Here is a 21629-nt window from a genome sequence, read left to right as displayed (position 1 = left end):
TTCCTTATGTAATTTAACTGCCATGTTATACCGTTCAAGAAAATGCTAATTGTTAATGAAGCATTAAAATAACTGCTATCTTAATGTATTATTAGTTTGAATACTCACTGATTTAATTAACTTCATGTTTTTGGAAGCTTAGTAAAAGTGATTATATAACCAATAGAAAGTTGCAAATCAACTTAAGTTTTGCGTCAACATTCCACTAGAGAAAGTAATGTTCAAACCTGAGACTAACCTACAATGGGAAGCTGAAGAATGGCTCAGATAGATTTCCTTCAACTTTTTCTAAATTGAAATAGCTCTAGTTCCACCAAGGGACTGCCAACCTTTTCATGCCTATCCACATACCTGGACACCCCTGAGTTGAATGTAGTCAAATATAAACCATGCCAGGCAATGACACATGAAAAATACCATAATATCCCATCTGAATACATGGTGGGCTGCCCATCCAATAATTAAACTGGCAACAAAGCATTCTGAAATTGGCTCACAAATTATTGTAGCAGGAAGCATGTTAATTCGTAGTTTGGTCCACCTGGAAAAACAAAAAGGATTTTCTTTAAAACAATATCCTGGCTACAAGACGAATCCTTTTTTTTTTCCCTCAAATAATCAATTTTTTTACCTTGTGATAGAAAGACCATTCTCTTTAAACTTTTTTTGTTTTTTTTTTTACTTGAGATGGGGTTCTGCTCTGTCGCCCAGGCTGGAGGGCAGTGGCACTCACTGTAGCTTCAATCTCCCAGGCTCAAGCGATCTTCCCACCTCATCCCACCAAGTAGCTGGGACCACAGGTGTACACGCCACCACACCTGGCTAATTTTTGCATTTTTTGTAGAGACAGGATTTCACCATTTTGCCCAGGCTGCTCTCAAACTCCTGGGCTCAAGCAGTCCTCTCGCTTTGGCCTGCCAAAGCGCTGGGATTACAGGTGTGAGCCACCACACACAACCTAAAAATTTTTTTTAATGACTCTCTTTTCTATTTTTGTCTAGGATGTCAAAGAAAAATGTCTTTAAATTCATTTGTATGGCCTACGCTCTGATGAATACAGATTATAAAATTTAATCAGCACAGAAAGAAAATAAAGATCAGCATATTAAAAAATTCAGTCTCAACATTTCTCTATTGAGTGCTTTCAGTGTCATACAGCAAATAAAATACATTTAGACATTATATTTATCTTAAACACAGACGTTAAACTCTATTTTCTGCAACTAAACAAAAATCTTCAACCTTTAGGTACATTCACTGAACTACATTAAACCTGTAAAAATTACCACCCCCCCCCCCCCCCCCACTTTCCTTTTAACGAAGTATAAAAAGGATTTACCTGATCATTCTGGATTGAAACTGGGAAATTGAATATGAGCCAGAGTTTTGCATTGCAACTTGAGTGGACATTGCAAACCTCCAACCTCTGAAAATTAAGATAATTAGAAAATAAGTTATGATGATGAACACATGCAAGCGTAACTGGTTATGCATTCAGTAATCATTATAAAGACCAGGCAACTGCCGGTATTCAGGGTGAGCCCAGCTTTCATGATTAGCACATGACTTAAGGTCTACCATACGTATGGATGGTTTAGCAATTATGCTGGCCTGTGACAGCACCATCTAAGAACTAGAAGAAACTGTGCCCACCTTACTTTACAATTTAAGAAACTTAAAATGCAGTCATTTTGAAAAAAAATGGAAAGGGCTCCATATTTAATAGATTAGTCTCTGATGACTACTAACCAAACAACAAGACATGTAAACAGAAAGTGGCATTATGGATCTCATGGGAGACACTAGGAAACCATGAACCACATGAACACAATCATGACAGAATTTGTATTTAAAACACACTTCAGTTTTTAAAAAATTTAAAAGAATTCTCACACAAGGCAGTGATCTCCTTTAAAAACAAGTATTTTAGGCTGGGTGCAGTGGCTCATGCCTGTAATCCCAGCACTTTGGGAGGCTGAGGCGGGCGGATCACGAGGTCAGGAGTTCAAGACTAGCCTGGCCAACATGGTGAAACCCCGCCTCTACTAACATACAAAAAAAAGTAGCTGGGTGTGGCGGCGGGCACCTATAATCCCAGCTACTTGGGAGGCTGAAGCAGGAGAATCGTTTGAACCCAGGAGGTGGACTGCAGTGAGCCGAGATTGCGCCACTGCACTCCAGCCTGGGTGTCAGGGCGAGACTGTCCCCAAAAAAAAACACAAAACAAAACAAGTATTTTGTGATAGAGAAATGCTAAGTCAGTCAAATGAATCTTTCAGTGGCTTCTTAGCAAAGTATCATATAATTCACTGACAAATTTCAAATTTTGAAATGATAGTCTTTAAATTTTCACCTACTAGTTTATGACTGCACTGATAGTTTTAATTCCTCTAAAACACTGAAATTTGTATCTATATAGTAAAAATTCTAAACACAGAGAAACTTACTTTTAATCACTTTAAAACACATTAATTTGAAAAATGTAGGGGAATCAGAACATTTACTTTCTTCATTAGTACATATCTACAATTCTATAATTAGAATATGAATTACTCTCTAAAATTATTGATCTGCTGGGTGTGGTGGCTCATACCTGTAATCCCAGCACTTTAGGAGGCCGAGGTGGGCAGATCACTTGAGTTCAGGAGTTCAAGACCAGCCTGGCCAACATGAAGAAACCCCATCTCTACTAAAATTACAAAAATTAGTGTGCATGGTGGTACATGCCTGTAGTCCCAGGTGCTCTGGTGGCTGAGGCATGAGAATCACTTGAACCCGGGAGGCAGAGGCTACAGTGAGCTAAGATCGCGCCACTGCACTCCAGCCTAGGTGACAGAGCAAGACTCTGTCTCAAAAACAAACAAAATAATAAAATTATTGACCTATTCTGTACTTACTAGCAAAAAAAATAAAATTAAATTAAAAAGCCCTAATCTATAGGTTGAACAAAAAGAATAAACCAACAGAAGTTAGGTAATAAAAATACTATGGTTTCATTTAGTTGTCTTACCGGTCAGCTATCGCTTTGGCCATAAAGTAATCTTCGGCAATGTACTGAGCAAAAGCTATAAGTCCTCCTGCTTGATCCAACACATCTTTTCTCATTAAACAAGACATTCCTGTCACACATTTGAAACCAGTTACATTGGCAGAGATATAGTATCTTGGATGTGAAGTTCCAAAATATACCTGCCCAAAAAACCACAAACGTGTATGATTAGAATTTCATGTTAAAAGCATGGTGTTTACGAACTGTTTTTCCCAATGGTTTTTTTATAAGTATGATTGAGTGAATATCCTATTATTCTTACATAGACTACCTGAATAAAAAGTGGTAGACAATATTGCTTTCATAGAGCAAGCACAGTTAGTAAGCTAAAAATGCATCCAAATAAAACTTAATTTAGATACAAAATAAGGTAAAAATATCACTCATTGATATATAAAATATTAACAAATATTCAATGTATCTTGTTTTTAGGGTGTTCATGTAAATAATACACACACATCTACTTTACTGGGATCAATATACATATTTGTATGTTACGTATATGTGTGTATATATACATGCATGCATACACACACCACCCTTAGGTATATCAACCTTCAGGACAATCCTATTTTTTGGGGGGTGGGGGGTGGGGAGGGGACACAATCCTATTTCTTAATTCCTTTTCTTGCATCCTTTTGTAGCTAGCTGCTCCCTCTCCCTTAGTCACTAAGATTCTTCCCAATTTCTCCATTTTTTTCAATGTATTTTTCATAAGGGGGATACTAAAATTCTCTCATCCCCTACTGCCATTTCTCTGCATATACTCTGAAGTCATAAGATATATAAGCTGATAAATCAATGGTAGAAAAGGACTGTTATTACCCTACTTAGCAGACATAAAATCCTATTTATTATTTACACCTCAGATATGTTGCCTTTTCTAATTAGCCTGAAATAAAGAGTAGTGATCTTTCTTAGGAGTTACACACACAGTGCAGAGCAAGAGAATTCTAAGGGGCAATTATGATTACGATTCTTGCTACCTACCCTGAACCCAGACCCCAGTGAAGCCCTAGTGTTTGTGGGACTGAACTGAACCTGACTTCTAAGAACAGAGGCACATATCTTAATTCCTTAGTAGTTATTGAGGTCTTAGGAATGAGATGTTAGTCACTGAGCTGAATGTGCTCTTTACAGTTGAGAATGATTAATTCTAAGTATGGCAGAGTGACTTCCAGAGATTAAACCTACACTAAGGGAATGGGTGTATTCTGGGAGATGTTTATTGACATATACATCACGGAGATGTTATTGACATCTGTATCAATTTAGATATTTCTAAGACAAAAATACAATTTGGTATATTAGAATACATTGTATTTTATTTTAAAGTGGCTACTCAGTTTCTTTTTCTAAACAAAAATTCTGGTATTTAAGACTAACAATTTCTTGCAGTAGGACAAATATATTTACAGGCAATATGAAGAAAGAGCTCATGGTTCAAACTGCCAAAGGCCAGATGCAAGTTCCCACAATGTACCTTTACCCCTTCAGATATGTGGCAATCATAAGACTGCAATTCAAAAGAATATAAATGCAGATATGCTTAAGAGCAAGTTGACATATTTAAAGACTGAAATCACGTTATCTGTCCTTATAACATTACAACAAATTTTTCCTCCCAAATGTTTAACAGTACAGGAATGATTAACTCAAGCATAGGACACACATACGATGGCCTATGATACAGCCAATAAAAATTACTTTTATGAAAAGCTATTAATGATATGGGAAAAGCTTACAAAGTCACAAAAATAAGATACAGATTATTTTTAGAATACTATCTCAACAATGTTTTCTAAAGGGCCCAGAAGGAGGCAGTGGGGGAAATAAAGACTCCAAAGTGTCCAAATGATACAACAAACCTTTATTTTTAAAAACAGAAACTTCCGGCCGGGCGTGGTGGCTCACGCCTGTAATCCCAGCACTTTGGGAGGCCGAGGAGGGTGGATCACGAGGTCAGGAGATCGAGACCATCCTGGCTAACACGGTGAAACCCTGTCTCTATCAAAAATACAACAAATAAGCCAGGCATGGTGGCGGGCACCTGTAGTCCCAGCTACTCAGGAGGCTGAGGCAGGAGAACGGAATGGCGTGAACCCAGGAGGCAGAGCTTGCAGTGAGCCGAGATTGTGCCACTGCACTCCAGCCTCGGTGACAGAGCGAGACTCCATCTCAAAAAAAACCAAAAAAAACCCAAAAAAACCCCAGAAACTTCCTGTAATTGTTAGGGTTCTAGGTTGTTGGTTTTTGTTTTTTTGCATCTTATACTTTTCCATTATTTATAGTTTCCTATGGATGTTACTATTTCTAAGTTGGAGAAAAAATAAAATGAAAACATAAGTTTCTCAGGTAATTATTAGAAATATGTTTTAAAAGTATATCAAATAGGTTTTATAAGGACTTGTATGAATACATTTTCTTTTCTGTATATTTGAAATACTTTGTGATATTTTAAAAAGGTTCTTTTGAGGGCTGGGTGCAGTGGCTCATGCCCGTAATCCCAGCACTTTGGGAGGCTGAGGCAGGCGGATCACTTGAGGTCAGGAGTTTGAGGCCGGCCTGGCCAACATGGTGAAACTCCATTTCTACTAAAAACACAAAAGTTAGCCAGGTGTGGTAGCACACCTGAAATCCCAGCTACTTGGGAGGCTGAGGCAGAAGAATCGTTTGAACCTGGGAAGTGGAGGTTGCAGTGAGCCGAGATCGTGCCACTGCACTCCAGCCTGGGCAACAGAGCAAGGCTCTGTCTCAAAAAAAAAAAAAAAAAAAAGAAAGCTTGGGGAGGAGGGGGCCAGCGGTTCTTTTCAGATCCAATGTTTGAAAGAACAATATAAAGAACTGAACTCTAGAACTGGAAGTGAATACTACAAGGCAAGAGGTTAGACTGTGTTCAGCCGGCAATAAGACCACAGGCATTTCCTGCGCACAGCTGTTCACTGCCAGGGTACAGTCAGGGTCCCAAGAATTTCCTCACTAATGAAAACAGCTGCTCTCAACTCAGGGCTTCCAGAACACAGCAGGTTCCCAAATGGACTTAATACAGTTAACTTGAGATACCTAATTCCAGCTCCCATAGTCTCAAGCTTCTGGGAAATGAGGGGTCTGATACCATGAACATGATTTATAACCACCATACTCACCTGCTCTAAGGTGGCAGCAAAGCCCTGTCTGTCTGCTACGTAAGGCAGCCCGTGAACCAAGCCTACTTTTTCTGTCATTTGATTCACCATGTCAGTAAGCGTATCTGGAATTACTACAATTTAAAAAAAAGGCAGAGAGGGGGAGAAAAGAAAATTTGTTTTTAGTAGAATGCCCATTAATACAAAATATATTTTGTGAATTGTTATTACATTCTTAATAAAATACATTATTTTAAACATATGGATCTAATAAAATGAATCTCAACCACCTTTCTGAGGAGAATACAAAATTTCAAAAGGGCCTAATTCTCAAAAGCTAATTTATACATTTTTTAGCCCAGTATATACCTACTATGTACCAGAGGCAGAATATACTTTGAAAAAGTTACCCCCTGTTGGAACTTCTAATTTGGAATAAGGACAATGTGTCCTAGTGGAAAAGGCTCAGGAGCAGAGGCTAAAGGACCTCAGTTCTCGTGCTAGCTTCTCTACTCTCCAACCATAGGAAATGAGACTATTTTCTCTGTGAGTATCAGATTTCCACACAGGAATGGAACGTGATTATATTGAACAGAGATCTGTACACTGAAAAATGTATGATAGTAAATAATTTAAGATAGCAAATATGAAGAATGAACATCATCTCTGACCAGCTGATAGATTTGTAATGGTCCTGATTAACTCATAGGAGTACAACATTTATGTTCATTTTCTAATTTGCATTTTAAGCTAATAAAAAATTTAAATTATTGCCCAGTCTTTAGCAAACATCTCACATCATTTTTACATGACCTTATTTTTCATTTCCTCCAAGTCTTTAAGAACTAAATCTACTGTATAAAGAAAAGTTGTATTTGGACCTTAAATACTCATATTCTAGGTCAGTGCTTCTCAACTGGGGGCAATTCTGCCCCACAGGGGACATCTGGCAACATCTGAAGATATTTTTGCTTTTACTACTGAGAAGGGGGTACTACTGGCATCTCATGTTAGATACCAGGGATGCTGCTAAACATCCTACAAGACAGCTCCCACAACAAAGCCCAAAATGTGAACAGTATTGGGGTTGAGAAACTTAAGGCAATTAGAATATAAGAAAATATTATAGAACACTGAAACTATTATGAGTGTTCAAAAATGCAAGTTATAATTTCAGTATATGAAAGGCTTCTTGCTAAAATCATTTAAGTAAAAAGTCATGTGTATAGTCCCATAAGTGTATGTGTTTTAGTAAAATATGCACCTATTAATTTCTGTCCCTTTGTGAGACAGCGTATTACGCAAGCCGAAACACATTAAAGATAAGTGTCAGGCAAACAAGGGAAAAGTTACACCCATGGGAAAGCTTGCAGATTATATAATGAACCACAATCATTTTTAATTTAATGGTTGAAATTTTCTCTTCAAAATGAAAACATTTTAATACATGTAACATTCTAGTTTAGGATTAAAAAAATCAAAATCTTAGTAAGCATAACTGGACATATTACCATGAAATGATGATGAAATAAATTACTCTTTTAGGCAAATAAAAAGAACTCATGAATGTATCTGAGACTGCTTTTAGCATTTTATCTTCAAAGTAATAGTTTTATAAAATAAATAAGAAAAAAACCTCACCTCTTATTCCACTATCACAAATCCATATAAGATCATACTTTGCAACTTCATATCCTGGCATTAAATTATTAATTTTAGGATTAATGCCAACTTTTTTCCCACCTAAAAATGTAAAGGTATAGTAGTAAAAGATTTATGCAACATTAAAAATATTTTATAGTATAAAGATACATGATAGAAATGAAAATACTTGCATATTTAATAATTAAAATAAACATACTTTCATATTATTTAACATTCTCTATTATTCATAATAATATATTTAGGAAAAAACTGTCCATTCTCAAAAGGAAAACTGTATCATTTATCTTTGAAAATTCACTGTTTCACTTTTTCTAATTCTTAAGTCCTTGCCTTAGTAGTTAAGTATGAGTCAATATTAAACGGCAATTGCACAACATGGCAAGTATAGGTAACAACAATGTATGGTATACTTGAAAATGACTAAGAGTAGATTTCTCACCACAAATAAAGTCTAAGTACATGAGAAAGTATATAACAACATGTTGTTTACTTGAAAACTGCTAAGAGAGATTTCCCACCATGAATAAATATGTGTGGTAATACATATGTTAATTAACTTAATTTAGCTATTCCACAATGTGTGTATATATATATATTTCAAAACATCATGCTGTACACCAAAAATATATACAAATTTTATTTGTCAATTTAAAAAATAATCCTAACGGAAAGAGCTATAGGCGTTATTTTGAAGCTATAATTAAAACAGTATAAATTCATAAATACAGTGAGATTATATTTAATAAAGGTTTATTAAATATAAACACACATGGCCAGGTGTCATGGGCTCACGCCTGTAATCCCAGCACTTTGGGAGGTCGAGGGGGGTGGATCACCTGAGGTCAGGAATTCGAGACCAGTATGACATGGCGAAACCCCATCTCTATTAAAAATACAAAAAAATTAGCTGAGCGTGGTGGCGCCTGACTGTAATCCCAGCTACTGGGGAGGCTATAATCCCAGCACTTTGGGAGGCCGAGGCAGGTGGATCACCTGAGGTCAGCAGTTCAAGACCAGCCTGACGTGGTGAGACCCTGTCTCTGCTAAAAATACAAAAAAATTAGCTGGGCATGGTGATGCACGCCTGTGATCCCAGCTGCTCAGGAGGCTGAAGCAGGAGAATCGCTTGAACCCGGGTGGAAGGGGTTGCACTGAGCTGAAATCGTGCCATTGCACTCCAGCCCGGGTGATAAGAGCAAAAAATCCGTATCAAAGGAAAAAAAAACCAAAAAAACCCCATAAATATATGACAGTAAATAATTTAAGATAGCACATGTGAAGAATGAGCATCTCTGACCATGAGTTGATAGATTTGTAATGGTCCTGATTAATTCGTAGGCATGCTACACTTATATTAATTTTCAAATTTGCATTTTAAGCTAATAAAAAATTTAAATCATTGCCCTATCTTCAAATAGCAAAGATCTGATATCATTTTATACAACTTACTTGTTTTTTAGAGAGACCACATCAGCTCTATGTTAAAAAAAAATTAATGGCAAACACACCTCTACAAGTCTTTCAAATAAGCCTGTAGGCTTTTGGAAAAATACCCTTCTTGTAATGTAATAAAAGTGAATTCTATCATTCACTCCAATTATAGTCAGTAAGATATAGAAAAGGCCACACATTTAAAATATTGAAGAAACAAAAAATAACAGACCCTCATGTCTGATTAATGGGAAAAATATTATTTTGTGTGTGATTTTGTTCATCTCAGATATGAAAAAAAAACCTTTGTTTTTATAACTTTTCTCAAAAGGACGTAAACACCTTTCAGTACTCCAACAAACATGTTTAAAACAAACATGGCTAACACCTTAATCTTCAGTTCAATGCAGAGATTACTGATACTTAATACTATCAACGGAAAATGGTTACTACAGAATTTGTTACTTACCTATAAACAATCTAGCATCAACATTTGGATATTTTCCAAGAAGCTTCTTACATACATCAATGGCTGGATCATCATGATCTTGTACACAAAGGAGCACTTCATACTAGTCAAAAAGCATTGTATGTAAATTAAATTCTTTAAAAAAATAAGCACTTACTAGCATGTATTGATTGAACAAAAAGCACAGGAAAAAACAAGCAATTGTATTATGCAAAGTTTTAAAAGAGAGCATTCACAATGGATGCAAACACTTATGATAACAAGTGTTGCTTTAATGGAGTGAAGCTTCTAATTAGGAGCCTATCTGCAAGCAGAATAAATAAGGAAGAGACTGGCAGTGCCGGCAATTGCAGTCTTGCCATTCCCAGATAGGAATCTCCTAGGAATTAACTGGATCTCAAGCTTGTCCATGGCCATCACTACTGAAGATTTACTAACTGCTCACAGGGTGCCTAGCAGAGTAAAAAGTGACATCAAAAGGAAGCAAAATAAACACAACCTCTCTCTAGAAGCTTTGTCTCTATACTTAATATTATTTCATGAAGGTGCAACAAATTTCATATAAAATCCCATTATAATAAATTTAAAGGGCCCTTCCAAATTCATCACATGAAAAGGACAAAGTAAGATTACCCTTTTTTGTTTCGTAACTTTTTGAAACAAAACAGAATTTGATTTGAATGGACATTTACGATCTTGAAATGCATGCTTAGCCTTGTAACTACGAAAATACCTACAACTTTATTTTGCCCAGTGCTATGTTTAGATTTTTAACAGTAAATTAAGAAAGGCATTTCTTAACACTTGCCCAGCTGTGACAAAATTACCCTGGGGCTGGGCACGGTGGCTCATGCTTGTAATCCCAGCACTTTGGGAGGTCAAGGTGGGAAGACTGCTTGAGCCTAGGTGCTCCAGAGCAGCCTGGGCAAAAAGGCGAGGCCCTGTCTCTACAAAAAATTTTTAAAATTAGCTGGGCATGGTGAGGCATGCCTGTGGTCCCAGCTACTTGAGAGGCTGAGGTGGGAGGATTGCTTGAGCCCAGGAGGTTGAGGCTGCAGTGAGCCGAAGACTGCGCCACTACATTTCAGCCTGGGAAACAGAGTGAGACCCTGCCTCAAAAAAAAAAAAAAAAATCACCCTGGGGCATTTATTTTAAAAAGAGAATTGGACCCTATTTTAGACTTTTGAGTCAGAATCTCTGGGGTGATCTGACATGCAGCCAGATTTATAAAATCCTGAACTGAACCCCTAAATTTCCATTAACAACTCAATTTTTTTTTTTTTTTTGAGACAGAGTCTCACTGTCACCCAGGCTGGAATGCAGTGGCATGATCTCAGCTCACTGCAACCTCCACCTCCCAGGTTCAATGGATTCTCCTGCCTCAGCCTCCCAAGCAGGAGTAGCTGGGACTACAGACGCCCGCCACCATGTCCGGCTAATTTTTGTATTTTTAGTAGAGACGGAGTTTCATTGGCCGGGCTGGTCTCAAACTCGTGACCTTGGGATCTGCTTGCCTCTGCCTCCCAAAGTGCTGGGATTACAGGCGTGAGCCACCATGCTCAGTCAACAACTAAATATTTTAAGTATTTGTCCTTAACATACAAAAATACTACTCTATTATTTGTAGGATATGTATTCTAAGTAGTGATTTTTTTCCCCAGAAGTGGTAATAAATTCATGTTGACTCAGTGAAGAAATTTCCTACCAAATCTTTTCTAAAACTGGTTGAACGGCCAGGCACGGTGGCTCATGCCTGTAATCCCAGCACCTCAGGAAGCCAAGGCTGGTGGATCACTTGAGGTCAGGTTTTTGAGACCAGCCTGGGAAACATGGTGAAACCCTGTTTCTTCTAAAAATACGAAAAATTAGCCAAGTGTAGTGGCACGCGCCTATAATCCCAGCTACTTGGGAGGCTGAGGCAGGAGAATCACTTCAACCCAGGAGGTGGAGACTGAAGCGAGCCCAGATCACGCCACTGCACTCCAGCCTGGGCGACAGAGCAAGACTCCATCTCAAAAAACAAAACAAAACGACGACAACATAAAACTGGTCGAACATTTTTAAGCACAGAAGGGAGGTTGATTATGTCCATGAAAACATAACAAAGCTAACTAACTCAAGAGAACGACAAAGTCTGTTATATTTACTTCCACTGATAAGCATACACGAGTAAAAAGCAGAAATAAAATGTTTATAGTGCCTGTGAGCATAATAACAATTGTTTGCCCACTACCTATAATCTCAGCAAAAACTGCCAATAAAAAAATTTGTGGGCCAGGCGTGGTGGCTCAAGCCTGTAATCCCAGCACTTTGGAGGCCAGGGCGGGTGGATCACCTGAGGTCAGGAGTTCGAGGCCAGCCTGACCAACATGGTGAAACCCCGTCTCTACTAAAAATGCAATAATTAGCAGGCATGGTGGCACACACCTGTAATCACAGCTACTTGGGAAGCTGAGGCAGGAGAATCGCCTGAACCTGGGAGGCGGAGGGAGGTCGCAGTGAGCTGAGATTGCGCCACTGTACTCCAGCCTGGGCAACAAGAGTGAAACTCCATCTTGGGGAAAATAAAAATAAAAGAAATTTGCAGTTGATCACAAAAGAACCAAGACTAAGGTTAATGAAGAAGGTTTAGCTAATAAGATTTTTTGTCAAATGAAAAACATGTTTTCTTAATAATTACGTCGATGAGGAAAACAATGTATATTTTCCTCATACTTTCTACCTACCTACTGCTGTTATTATATATTCTATCCAATATCTACCTCTAATGATGACTGACGAAAATTGCCACTCAAGAGGTACTGAAACCAACTTGACAGTTACCTGGTCTCCAGAGACCAGATAAAAATCTGAAAATGGAAAGGGCCCTACTTCTACCATCCTCCTGAGATTTCCTTAAGAGCTGACTCTAAGTCACAGAAAGTGTCAGTCAGCCTCCCATCCAGACTCTCAAAACAATGTTTGGCTGAGCCACCAAAAAGGCAATGACCTTCACAATAATGATTAGAGAGGTTAAGTGACTTTTCAAATGGCAAAAGTAACAACGAGCTTTCCTACTATAGGAGGCTGCTCAGCCAGGCTTGCTCTAAAGAGTTCCTTGTTTTTCCAAACATAGCATAGTTTCTTTCTTTCTTTTTTTTTTTTTTTTTTTTGAGATGGAGTCTCGCTCTGTCACCCAGGCTGGAGTGCAGTGGCGCTATCTCAGCTCACTGCAAGCTTGGCCTCCCGGGTTCATGCCATTCTCCTGCCTCAGCCTCCCGAGTAGCTGGGACTACAGGCACCCGCCACTACGCCCGGCTAATTTTTTGTATTTTTCTTTAGTAGAGATGGAGTTTCACTGTGCTAGCCAGGATGGTCTCGATCTCCTGACCTCGTGATCTGCCTGCCTCGGCCTCCCAAAGTGCTGAGATTACAGGTGTGAACCACCGTGCCTGGCCAGCATAGTCTCTTTAATGGTTTTTTTTGAGACAGGGTCTTTTACTGTCACCCAGGCTGGAGTGCAGTGGCGTGATCTTGGCTCACTATAGCCTCAACTTCCCAGGCTCAAGCAATCCTCCCACCTCAGCCTCCCGAGTAGCTGGGACTATGGGTGTGCAGCACCACACCTGGCTAATTTTTGTATTTTTAGTACAGACGACGAGCTGGTCTTGAATGCTTGGGCTCAAGTGATCTGCCCACCTCAGCCTCTCAAAGTACTGGTATTACAGGCATGAGCCACTATGCCCAGCCTTTAATGCTTTTTTAATGCTATTTTGTGAGTATGAGTACATATGATGAAAGGAAATGTTTATAAGTAATGCAATTCCATAAAGTACAATAGAAAACTAATCTTAGCTTTTATTTTCCCCAGCAAGAGAAAACTTTGTAAAAATATAGTACTAGAAATATACTCAATGGGAAGAAAAATGCTATACTAGTGTTAAGTAGGGAGGTTATAAGTAAGGGAGGTACAGTCTGCCTTTATCCTGATGCAAGGTTTGAAGTTTTAATTTTTATTGATTACACTGCTTAAACATAATTTTTAATTAAAAACAAATACTTTCTGATTAGCCAGAGTGTAAATGAGAGTCATATTCATATTATCCAAAAAAAAGTTCAGACTCAAATACATAAGATTCATTTGTTTTTGATATTGGAAATTACACCAAATTGGAGGCAGCATTCCAAGTATTTTCTAAAGTATCAGATTTTAACCAGGAATCATTTTTCAGCTATCAGCTCTGTGTCTTCACAATTTGATCAGATATTTTATTTGCTAAGAATCCCTGTATTAAAATTGTTAAATCAGGCCAGGCACGGTGGCTCACACCTGCAATCCCAGCACTTTAGGAGGCGGAGGCAGGGGAATCAACTGAGGTCAGGAGTTCAAGACCAGCCTGGCCAACATGATGAAATCCTCTCTCTACTAAAAATATAAAAATTAGCCAGCGGTAGTGGCATGCGCCTGTAATCCCAGCTTCTCGGGAGGCTGACACAGGAGAATTGCTTGAACCCAGGAGGCGGAAGTGGCAGTGAGCCGAGATTGTGGCACTGTACTCCAGCCTGGGTGACAGAGCAAGATTCTGCCTCAAAAGGAAAAAAAAAAAATCAATTCTATAATTGCAAAAAAGAAAAAAAAAATCATAGTTATGACAGGTTCACTGTTAATAACTCTGATAGTTGATTTAGGTATTCTTCACATGGCCAGAATTTACTGAAGTAAAGCCAGCAAGCCACTTTAGACGCAGATTATTGACTATTCCTGCTACTGCTTAATCTCTCCCCAAATCCCTTCTACGCTGGTGACAAATGAGTGTTCAATGTTGTGGAAAATGAACTGCATCACCTTTTCATTCTTTTATGTCTTCCCAAGGAATGAGTATCAGTATAAAAGTAGATTTGTAAGATGAATACAGCACAGAGATCTTTCAGAGCAACTAGTCTAGTCTCACCAAAATTGAAACCTAGAAATTCAGAGCAAGTACCAGTAGCAGTAAATTTTCTTGCACATGTCCAAAATTAAGTAAAATTTTAAAACTTGAAGATATGTTTTATTATTTTCCCCCAAATGGCCTATGATAGTCCCAATCGAATATTAGAAGAGAAAGTTATGTCCAAAATGAAAACATTTCCATACTCTGGTAAAACAATGTTCACACCAGGCAAAATGCAAATATGAAAGGGCACTGCGCCTGGCAGTCACGTAAATGTTTATTTTGGGTCTCCTTGACTTCTTGGTGACACAAATGCCTTGTCTGTTCACGCTCAGATATGCGTGATTTCAGTGGTTTAACTTTAGTCTCCTGTGGAACATTTGCCATTGTATTTGGTTTTCACCAAGTAAATAAAATGCTGTGAGATCAAATATTTCCCTTAGATTGCAGGTACTTTGCACTTCTCCTCTGCTTTCCAAACTTCCTATTTATACAGCTAAATATACTTTTATAATTAGAAAATAAAATTCTGTACTAACAAAGAATAAAATAATCTGCAGATGCTATTCTTCATCTTACAATGAATGTCAAAATAGCTTTCTCCTCAACCCACTTAAATGATATAACTAAATGGAAAAAGAGCTACTACTCTAAGTGAAAACAAGAGCTCTTGAGATCATTCTAAACTGTAATTTCCAAAACAATTTTTTATTTCAATTTTTTAATTTTTATTTTTTTGAAGGTGGGGGTCTCACTGTGTTGGCCAGGCTGGTCTTGAACACCTGGCCTCAAGCAATCCTCCCGCCTCAGCCTCCCAAAGTGCTGGGATTACAAGCACAAGCCACCACGCCTGGCCAAAATGTTCATTCACAAGAAATCAGTTATGGGGTCATTAGAAATGCTCATAATCAATGGATACATATAACCCTGGGGTTACTTTTGAAAATTCTTTCAGTAGGGCATGGTGGCTCATGTCTGTAATCCCAGCACTTTGGGAGGCTGAGGTGGGGGGATTGCTTGAGCCCAAGAGTTCAAGACCAGCCCCGGCAACATGGCAACACCCTCTACAAAAAATACAAACATCAGCCAGGTGTGGTAGCACATGCCCATAGTCCCAGCTACCAGGGAGGGTGAGGTGGGAGGACTGGTTGCGCCTGGGAGGCCGAGGCTGCAGTGAGCCACGATTGTGCCACTATGCTCCAGCCCAGGTGACAAAGCAAGATACTGTCTTAAAAACAAAAACGAACACAAAAAACCATTCTTTCTACAACTAAACCCCTCACTGACTTCCTCAAGTATTTAAATCCCATGACTATCATCTCACAAGCACTACAACATAAAAATTCCATGACCAATTTTAAGAGTGGTTAAATGGGGAAAGTGAAAGAGGATGGTTAAAAAACTGAAATGTGAGATTAAGTTTCACAATGATAATGCATATGACTCTAAGCTATGCTCTAAGATTCATTCATAATCAATAGAAAATTTCTTTCATTCGTAAACATTAATTATCCTTTGCATTTACTTTTATGGAGCTTGAAAATCTCCCATTTTTCTTACTGCAAAGCTTATTTTACAATTAATTTTATTTATATCTTTCTCAATTACAAAAGGCTAAATTTTACCATTTTTTAGTTTGAAAAAACAAGTATGTACAATTATATCTTATTTAAAAATTATATATTTAATTGATTGAAGTTAACACATGTATTTAATTCAAATATCTAAAATTATTAAGCATATAAACACACATAAACTAGAACATATAATTTTTTTGCTTCAGAACAGCTTCCAATACTCCAAAATAGGCTTCTAAACTCCAAAGCTCCAAAGCAATAATATAAAAACACTAAAAATACAACTGAATGATACTCATGTCTACCTACTTAATAAGTGCTGCATTAAGGCTATCACATCTGTGTCTTCTCTATTCTTTTCATTGGTGCTACCGAGAAAAATAAAGGCTAAAAGAAAAGAAATAAGAGCATGAAAACCAGTCACCATAAGAAGTGTAGTGCGCATATCATCTTCCTTCTGATTATTTGAGCTACCCTGTCCAAAAAAATTAAGAGGGACGACTCTCCCAGTAGCAAAAACAGCTATGGAAAAACTACGGCAATAGGGTAAAAATTGAGGCAAGTGAATAGAGACCGCAAAGGGAAAACTAAACTGTACTGAAAGTCAAGTGGGTAGAGTCTTAAAGACACATTCTTCTCACAAGTGATCTGTTACCACCAAAATGCCCTTTCAAAAGCAGTCTCAAGCAATTTAATACAAAGCTGCTGTAAAGCTAAGTACAAAAATCAAAGAATATGAAGTTATCCTAAGAAACTACAGGTGGACTACTAAAGCAAAGTGATAAAAAGAATACTTTCATCTCAAGAAAACTGGAAGTTCTCCAATTAAGGGAGTACACTGAGTTTACAGATATACAGATTATATAGATAAATGGTATAAGCAACACAATTAGCTATTAAAATCAGAACAGTAAGGAAATTAAAAATGAGGTAAGATGAAACCCTACCGTACCACTAACTGTAATCTATTCTTGGCTCAAAGCCAGTTTCTCCGGAGAAGTCACGTTTAGTTCTGGCTGTACTGCAACCCATTTCAGACCACTAACACTGCTTTCTCCCTCTCCTTGTCTCCTCCTCCTATTGTTCATATCCAGCTCTTATGGAAGAAAATTTTTATTTTCAAACTACCAGGCACTTGACAATGTCTGAGTTTCAGAAGGTTTACTCAGGGATCTCTACTTCACACGGACATATAGGTGGTTAGAAAGGGAATTTACACCCCTTCCTCAACCTATTTCTGTTCTGTGATGACTACTACTAAAGGTTATATTTTATGAGGCCAATATAGTCATGAATTTTTAATACCTTCACCTTATACAGTGTTAAAATCCCTAAATGTTTACCATGAGGGGAACAAAACAAAACAAAAAACCGTACCACTGTACTTACTTTGGGATAATCTAATTCAAAGAATGTTTCCAGGTTGTTGATTAAGTTAGGATCTACCCCTTTCAGTGGTTTCAGAAGAGAGACACCTGGGAGCTTGCTATAAGGCTGTTTGTCAGTTGCCTTCTTGTTGAGGTGTAATCGGCTAAAAAGCAAATGATATAAAAATTATTTCTATAGAATACATTAGTGTCAAATCAAAGCACTGACAAGCTATCAATAAATCACTAAATTCTAAGTTAAGATTTTTAAAACTTGACATCTTTCTAAAAGAGGATCTAAACATGAAGGGAAGTAGAACCAGGTAAGCATGGCTTTGAATGCGGTCCAACACAAATTCATAAACTTTCTTAAAACATTATGAGATTTTCTGCGATTTTTTAAAGCTCATCAGCTATTGTTAGTGTATTTTATATGTGACCCAAGACAATTATTCTTCTTCCAATATGACCAAGGGAAGCCAAAAGATTGAATACCCATGATGTACTACTCTCTGACTACTGCTATACTCACAGAACTATGCCAGGCATAGCGCAGGCATTTCAATAAAATACATGGTGAATAAATGAATGGCAGTGTTAGCCCAAAGATTAACTCCTCTTCCTCTTAAATTGCCACTGAAGTGGCCACAGAACTATAAAAACAGGTAAAAATAAAACACCGTCTGCAGCAGAAAATTACGAAAGGATAACCAGAACTTTCTGAGAAATTTCTTTGCAGTGGGATAATACACAGTTAAAAGAAGTGTCAAGCAGTCTCCATGGCAAGCAAGATAATGGGACAACTGGAACTCCCAATATTAATAAGGTCAGAATGGCAGGGGTAGAACAGAAGGAAACTGAAAGTAAGAAAAAAACTCAATGATGAGAAAAATGTCTATTAATGACACTGGAAGATATACCAGTGCCACCAGTTCATAGATAAGTGACCAAATGGCCAAAGTTCTCACTGCTGGTCCATTGCAAGGATGCTGCAGCACAGCAGGGCTCCTAATGAAAGAAGTAATGCCACACAGGTGCGGTGGCTCACGCCTGTGTAATCCCAGCACTTTGGGAGGCTGAGGCGGGTGGATCACTTGAGGTCAGGAGTTCGAGACCAGCCTGGCCAACACAGTGAAACTCCATCTCTACTAAAAAAAAAAAAAAAAAAAAAAAATTAGCTGGGCGTGGTGGTGGGTGCCTATAATCCCAGCTACTCGGGAGGCTGAGGCAGAAGAATCACTTGAACCCGAGGGTGGAGGTTGCAGTGAGCCAAGATTGTGCCGCTGCACTCCAGCCTGGGCGACAGAGTGAGACTCCGTCTCAAAAAAAAGAAAGAAGCAATGCCAGAGAAGACAGAACGTGCCCCAGTTAACATCAGGCTGTCGCAACAAGATGCCATTCAACACAGTGGTGAAGTTTCTAAAGGAAGCCACTGAAGCCTTCCTCCTACTTCTCGTAAATATGTGACAAGTACTTCTCATAAACAAGTCTCCAAGTATTCGACAGTAATTAGGCACTAGAACATCATGGGTCCATCTGCAAGATATTCTAAGACACATGTTCTTCCACATTTTAACATCTCTGACATCAATGGTACCTTACAATTGCTGCCAGGCAGATGGCAGCTCTGACTTACTGTGAAAATCAACCAATGAGAACTTCTAGATGATCAAAAAATACTTGCATCAATGCATCTTGATTTGATAAAATCCACTATTAAACTGGGAAAGACTTTTGGAGGGACACCAGTACCACCACCCAGACCACTTAGCCACGGGCTTGGTCTCTAACTAAAGCAGGTGTGTGCTGTAGCAAACATCTAACGTTTTAGATAAAGCCATACAGTTTTACACACACATGCACACACGCACGCACACACACACCAGGTTTACAATGGAAAAACTTTAAAACCAACAAGAAATTTAAAGAACAGGGTGGTATCAATTTCTGATACACCAAGTACCAGAAAATACTGGAGCACCATCTATCGCAGTGCTACTCAAAGTGTGGTCTGGTCCAGCATTGCTTTTTACTGGTTTGCAAGTGAGAAACAATTGAGTGAAACCTTTTAGAAACTTGTATAGCAATTTAACATTGCCATGACATCAAGCATGTGATCAGCAATTTATTTTTATTGTAGTTTACCAAAGTATTGGCTCATGGCAGATTGGAATTTTTTTTTTTTTTTTTTAAGACAGAGTTTTGCTCTGCCACCCAGGCTGGAGTGCAGTGGTGCGATCAGCTACTGCAACCTTCGCCTCCCGGGTTCAAATGATTCCCCTGCCTCAGCCTCCCAAGTAGCTGGGATTACAGGCATGCACCACCATGCCCAGCTAACTTTTTGTATTTTTAGTAGACACAGGGTTTCACCATGTTGGCCAGGCTGGTCTCGAACTCCTCATCTTAAGTGATCTGCCCGCCTCGGCTTCCCAAAGTGCTGGGATTACAGGTGTGAACCACTACACCCAGCCAGACTGGATAATTTTAAAGAACAACTGCTTTGCCATAGATAGTTTGGAAAATATTGCTCTACAGAGTTCATCTGGAGGACTAGACAGGTAAAACCATGATCTAAAACGCATATAACCACAAAAGTAATCACTATTCTATTTCTAACAAAATAGCAGACTAGATGCCTCAAACCCACCGGGTAAAGAACATCTAGACTGCTGGGGAAAAAAGTTTATATTACACAATTAATTGATTCAACATGATATATATATATATATATATATATCCTGTTGAATATATATATATATATATCCTGTTGAATATATATATATATCCTGTTGAATATATATATGTATCCTGTTGAATATATATATGTATCCTGTTGAATATATATATATATATATATATATATATCCTGTTGAATATACATATATGAGATAGGGTCTTGCTCCGTTGCTCAGGCTGGCATGCAGTGGTGTAATTATCTGCATCTCCCAGGCTCAAGCGATCCTGCCACCTTAGCCTCCCCAGTAGCTAGGATAACAGGTACACTCCACCACACCAGGCTAATTTTTTAATTTTTTTATGGAGATGGGGTCTCACTATATTGCCCAGGCTGGTCTTGAACTCCTAGGCTCAAAGAATCCTCCTGCCTTGGCTTCTCAAAGTGCTGGGATTACAGGCATGAGCCACCACGTTCAGCCCCTGAAATGGTAATATACTGATATGGTTCAAATCACTAAAAATATTAAGAGGGTCTGATAAAAGAAATCTGTCACCACTGGCCCCCCAACTGCCTGTTTCCATTACTGCTTCCCCAGCATTACTAGTTTCTTGTCCTTCCAGAGGTTTTAAAAATGCATATACAAGTCAAAATATATACAGACATTTATGGTATATATGAATTATATATGTACATATTCATAAACTTTTCTCTCTTCCTTTTTAATACAAGTGTAGTAAAAGCACGTTTTAAAATACATAATTGAACCGTTAGGACAATAAAGAAGAGTCTCTAAGGTCAGAAATGAGAAAAAAACCTCTTCAGTGACTGAGTGCTAGAGTCCATGCTTGCCTCCTGACCATCTATTGGTCCTTGGTGACCTGGAGATGGAGAGAAGCCTGAGATAAGAATGACAGGACAACTGTTCTGAGAGCCTTGGGTAAATCTGGACTCCCTGAAAGGCAAGCAGAAAAATCCTGGTCCATAGAGGGAAGATGCGGATGCTCTCTATCTTGGATTCAGTCCTCAGCGAAATAGAATAAAAGAAAAAAGTCTTGGCCAGGCACAGTGGCTCACGCCTGCAATCCCAGCACTTTCAAAGGTGGAGGCAGGTGGATCACTTGAGGTCAGGAGTTTGAGACCAGCCTGGTCAACATGGTGAAACTCCGTCTCTACTAAAAAATACAAAATATGGCCAGGCATGGTGGTGTGCACCTGTGGTCCCAGCTACTTGGAAGGCTGAGGCATGAGAATCCCTTGAACCTGGGAGGCAGAGGCTGCAATGAGCAGAGATCGCGCCATTGCACTTAAGCGTGGGCAACAGAGAGAGACTCCATCTCACACAAAAACAAAAACAA

At 38.5% G+C, this 21629-nt stretch overlaps 1 protein-coding gene across 1 annotated transcript in view; it reads right to left on the bottom strand.

The window, feature by feature from the left end:
- The window catches only part of UGCG (UDP-glucose ceramide glucosyltransferase), a 38615-nt gene that overhangs the window by 2658 nt on the left and 14328 nt on the right, over window positions 1-21629 (bottom strand). The window contains exons 2-8 of the mRNA XM_019034091.4: window positions 17620-17761; window positions 9740-9842; window positions 7816-7917; window positions 6196-6308; window positions 3011-3189; window positions 1340-1426; window positions 352-541 (exon numbers count right to left, since the gene is read on the bottom strand). Coding sequence (XP_018889636.1) covers window positions 352-541; window positions 1340-1426; window positions 3011-3189; window positions 6196-6308; window positions 7816-7917; window positions 9740-9842; window positions 17620-17761 — 916 coding nt within the window. The remainder of the gene's footprint in view (window positions 1-351; window positions 542-1339; window positions 1427-3010; window positions 3190-6195; window positions 6309-7815; window positions 7918-9739; window positions 9843-17619; window positions 17762-21629) is intronic.

This window comes from Gorilla gorilla, chromosome 13, assembly GCF_029281585.2.
Source record: "Gorilla gorilla gorilla isolate KB3781 chromosome 13, NHGRI_mGorGor1-v2.1_pri, whole genome shotgun sequence".
Taxonomy (NCBI): domain Eukaryota; kingdom Metazoa; phylum Chordata; class Mammalia; order Primates; family Hominidae; genus Gorilla; species Gorilla gorilla.
Note: the sequence above shows the minus strand (reverse complement) of the source record. Positions and strands in the feature narration are given on the sequence as shown.